The sequence below is a fragment of the Carlito syrichta genome, unplaced genomic scaffold, assembly GCF_000164805.1.
Source record: "Carlito syrichta isolate Samal-C Ts95f unplaced genomic scaffold, Tarsius_syrichta-2.0.1 Scaffold305452, whole genome shotgun sequence".
Classification (NCBI taxonomy): Eukaryota; Metazoa; Chordata; class Mammalia; order Primates; family Tarsiidae; genus Carlito; species Carlito syrichta.
In genome coordinates, this window is record NW_007249548.1 from 340,436 (window position 1) to 345,159 (window position 4,724).

A 4,724-nucleotide genomic window follows, 5' to 3' on the forward strand; every position below is an offset into this window, starting at 1 on the left:
CCATCTTTCCACACAACACTCCCACAGCATCACCCTGGAGAGCCTTTCAGGCTTCTCAGACCCTTTGCTGTCCAGGCCCAGATGGAAGCTTCTACCTCAGAAGAAAACCAAGAGACCCTCAGGGGCAGCCTGTAGTGTCTGGGCTGAGAAACACTAGACGGGGTCTACAAAGTCACCTGAGATAGAGTATTGTCAAGAGGGTTTAGGCCTCCCAGGGATTGGAGAGGAGAAAGGAGTAAGTGCTGGAAAAGGGAAGGGCTGAACAATTCACAGTACTTTTTCCCCACACTCCTCAAACTCTTTCACAAATTGCCTTTCCACATTTTTTCCTTGATCCATGGGTCAGAATCATTTTTCCAACTGTCCTCACATGGCCACTATGCTCTGGCTACTGGAGATTTTTTTTTTTTGAATCCGAGTCTCACTCTGTCACCCAGGCTGGAGTGCAGTGGCACGTTCCTGGCTACTGCAGCCTCGACCTGCTGGGCTCAAACAATCCTTCCGCCTCACCCTTCCAAGTAGCTGGAACTACAGGCACATGCAACCAAGCCCAGCTAATTTTTTGATTTATTATAGAGATGAGGTCTTGCCAAGTTTCCCAGACTGGTCTTGAACCCGCAGGCCCAGGCAATCCTCTAACTTCAGTCTCCCAAAGTGCTTGGATTATAGGCGTCAGTCACTGCACCCAGCTTACTGGCACTTCCTGACTATCTTCCCAGCCAGATGCACTTCCCCCACCAAGAATTTCTAAACCTTGTGGAATTGTTCCTGGGTCTCCTCTCTTTATCCAGGTAATCTGCTGCCTTCCCTTCCCAAATGCCCCAGGAGTTCTGGAACCACCTTTTCCTCAATGAAGAGCATGTATACGAAAGCAGTTTACAAACTGTAAAACACTGTGTAAATATAAGATATGATTAAGGATAAAGCCTTCTCTCTCTCCCCTCATAATCTCTGTCCTTCTCTCATCATATTTCTAATCCTTTCCTCCCCTTCCCCCATACACTGCTGCTCCCCCTTCACCCAGCAGATTTGGTTTGGTGCAAGGTGGAAACCAAAGCTATGTGCTGCACAGTGGGCAGTGTCAGGATACAGGCAGGCATCTCAGCCCGAGGCCTTGGCAGAGTTCCCAGGCAGAGCCATCGGCCCAGGCCAGGACAGTAGGCATGAATAAGGTGGGAGAGGGCATAAGTACGGTGACTATAGCCCCCCAGCACCAGCAGCTCCCCCTGAAGCACTGCACCTGCAGCCCCGACATGGGGGGAGGGCAGGGGTGCCAAGTGAGTCCAACTATCAGTCTTTAGTTCATAGGACTCGAAGCTCAGCAGGTCCCCAGTCTCACCTAGCCCACCTGCCACATACAACCGCCCACCCAGAGCAGCCATGACATGGGCAGCCCGAGGTATCCCCATAGGGCTCAGAAATGTCCTTGGCTTCTCAAGTTTGGGGTCATAGTGCAGCAATGAGCCCAGGTATTGGCCAGTCCCATTACAGCCACCGCTCACGTACAACTGGCCCTCCAAAATGACAGCTGCATGGGCAAAGCATGGTACTGGAAGTGCAGGTGCTGGCCTAAGGGAGAACAGGAAACAAGATCAGGCAACTAGCATCTTCAACTCTCCTTCTGTTCTAAGTCTTCTGGTCTCTCCCTGATGCTCCCTTGCCTGCTCACCTCCAGATATTGAGCTCAGGGTCATAGGTCTCCACAGAGCTGAGGGCAACACCATTGTCTCTTCCACCCAGGGCATAAAGTTGTCCATCCAGCGCCACCAGGGGAAAAAAGCTCCGAGCTTGGCACAAAGGAGCCATCTCCTCCCAGTCCTCTTGACTGGGCCCCCACCTAGATACAATGGGACAAGAGATAGAAGAGTGACTCTGGGCATCTATGGTTGGTGGGTCAGCAATTTCTCTCCCTGCCCATTCTCAGAAGCTCATACCTGAGAGTTGAAGCCAGGGTGTTGGTGTGACTGTAGAAATCCTGTCCCCCGCACACATATAGTTCATTTCCTGCCAGACTTGCAGCCCCATGCCGGAAGCGCCCTGGGGCAGGCAGGGCAGGCAGCCGCCCCCACTCCACGGTTCGTACCAGTCCCATGCCACAGCAAAAGGCTCGGGCCCACCACACTCCTCGGGATGGCTGTCTTAGGGACATATCTGGTTTGAGCCCATCCCCACCAATCACTACTAGTGCCCGGTCAGGCTCCCGCCGCCTCTCTCTGCCTGGAACCTCAGACTCTACCATCAGCTGGTGCAGCAGGTGTGGGGGCAAGGGTGGGGGTAGCCCAGCTGTCCGCACCCTCCGCAACTCCCTTGTGGACATGCGGCCAAAGCGGACACACTGCAGCAGGGCCTTGGCCTCTGACTCCTGGGTCTCAGGGTTGGCCGCTAGCCAACACCGTGCAGCCACAAAGGCCTCAAGCTCCTCCAGCACATGGAGCTCATCACTGTCCAGGAGCTCAGTCAGGCAGACAGCTGGTAAAGAAGGGAAAGCTGGACACAAAACTACAGCAGGCAGGTGGGTGAGGAGGTAGTGACGAGCTTTGCTCCAGAGCCTCTCCATCCCAGGGGCTTCAGCCATGGGGAACAGGGCCAGGCAACGGGCAGGATTGAGCCCCCGAGCCAAGGCTTTCTGACACAAATCCAGGCAGGAAGAGCACTGGTACTGCAGAGCAGCCTGAGCAGCTCTCAGCAGTCCTGGCCACCTTGCCCGCACAACCCCGGAGTAGGCAAAAGAGACGAGGAGTTGCAGGTCCTGGGTAGAGATGGTACGCAGAGACACCTCCGTGCCCTGGGATTCCCTCATCCCACTGAGGAGCATGGCCCCAAAGAACTCACTGCCACAGGCCAGGGCTGCTCGGTGCACTGCAGGAGGAGAGAAAAAGCAGAGGAGGACCCAAAGTGTTGCATGACAGCTAGGCACCATCCCAACTTGGTAATCCCTACTTTGGCCCTTCAAACCATCAAACTGTGGTGGTATGCATCAGAATACCATAGAGTACTTGATAAAATGCAGGTTACAAAGGTCCACCCTCAGAGATTCTGATTCAGTAGCTCTGGATGGAGCCCTAGGAATTTGTATTGTAACATTTCAAGTATCCTGTGTGATGCTTATGTTAGTGGCCTGAAGATACTTTGATAAACATTGCTTTAGGCTTTTTGGCCAAGTCAGTTAAGAAGAAAGCATTTGCTAAGGGGGCACAAAATAAACGAAAAAAAAAAAAACAATGCACAACTTTTATAGGTCTCTCTATATTGTACACAGAATAAAGTTATTTACAAATTGCAAGAGCCACAACCATTAGCCATTCTGTTAGTCAGATTTTGCTGGGAAAGTGGTATCACTCAGGAATGGCTGTAACCCAACTTCATCTGATTGCCGTCTCCTCTTGCCTAAGATTTAGTGCTCAAGATTTCCCACATGTACTAGCTTTCCTCTGTACAAACCTCTCCCCATCTTGATACATCTCATGGATCATGAGATTTGAAATTTGAAACCTTCAAAATCATCTAATTCAATTACTCTTTTTAAAATAAGGAAATTGAGACCCAGAGAAAGGATGTGATTTATTTTCTATTTCCATGCAGTAGCTGTCTGGGCAGATCATCCCCATCCACTGTCACTGATGTCAGGCTGCAGTAAGCATGCTTGTGTACCAATACCTTGGTTATCTACATGGCTCTTATGACAGTGAAACTGTCCTATTAACAAATGCTATTTAAACAACTAAGTCTCGTACTGAACATCACCTATGGAGTATACTGGCCAAATTATTTAACCTAAATTTATTCAACCCTTTAGCTGTAAAGTCAAGTTTATAGAAAGTTGAGAAGCTTAAGGAATTGGTTAAGCAAACCATGAAGGAAAAAAAAAATCATACAAATCTAGGAAATGGAGCATCCTGTAGGATAACTAATTTTGGTTTTTCAATAAGTCAAGTTGTAACAAAGAAGGGGGAGGACTGTACTAGATTCAAAGAAGTTTCAGAAACATACAGCTGAGCACGGCACTATCCTTTATTCGTTCCTGAGTTGAAAAAACTAGTTTTAAAATAAATTTTTTGGACAAGTGAGAAAATGTAAATGTAGACTAGGTAATATTAAGAAATTATTATTAATGTTGGGCATGATTTTGTTCATGAGAAAAAATTTCCTCTTTTTTTTTTTTTTTGAGTTGGAGTCTCACTCTGTCGCCCAGACTGGAGTGCAGTGGCCGCTTCCGGCCACCGCAGCCTTGCCTGCTGGGCTCCTGCGATCCTTCCGCCTCAGCCTTCCGAGTAGCCGGAATTACAGGCATGCGCTACCACGCCCGGCTGATTTTTTGATTTATTGTAGAGATGAGGTCTCGCTGCCCAGGCGGGTCTCGAACCCGCGGGCTCAGGAAATTCACTCACCTCAGCCTCCCAAAGGCGCGGGATTACAGGCTGAGCCACCGAGCCCGGCAAAAATTTTCTCTTTTAAAGAGACACATAGCCAAGCATTTATGAGTGAAATGTCAAAAATTTAGTTTAAATTTCAGCAAAAAGTAAAGTGATGAAACAGATACAGTAAAATGTTAATTGTTAAGCCTAGGTGATGGTGTTTGCGTGTTCATCTAAATATTCTCTTTGCTGTGTGAAATGCTTTATAATTAAAAACGGGAAAAATGAAGCCGGGCTCGGTGGCTCAGCCTGTAATCCCGCGCCTTTGGGAGGCTGAGGTGAGTGGATTGCCTGAGCCCGCGGGTTCGA

The 4,724-nt window shown here is 49.2% G+C and overlaps 1 protein-coding gene across 2 annotated transcripts in view; it reads right to left on the reverse strand.

Annotated features, from left to right (window-relative positions):
- Positions 1 to 983: 983 nt before the first annotated feature.
- The window catches only part of KLHL33 (kelch like family member 33), a 6,261-nt gene continuing 2,520 nt past the window's right edge, over positions 984 to 4,724 (reverse strand). For both annotated transcript variants that reach the window (XM_008061697.1, XM_008061698.1), the window contains exons 2-4: positions 1,935 to 2,859; positions 1,670 to 1,837; positions 984 to 1,569 (exon numbers count right to left, since the gene is read on the reverse strand). In XM_008061697.1, coding sequence (XP_008059888.1) covers positions 1,017 to 1,569; positions 1,670 to 1,837; positions 1,935 to 2,859 — 1,646 coding nt within the window. In that variant the 3' untranslated portion in view covers positions 984 to 1,016. The remainder of the gene's footprint in view (positions 1,570 to 1,669; positions 1,838 to 1,934; positions 2,860 to 4,724) is intronic.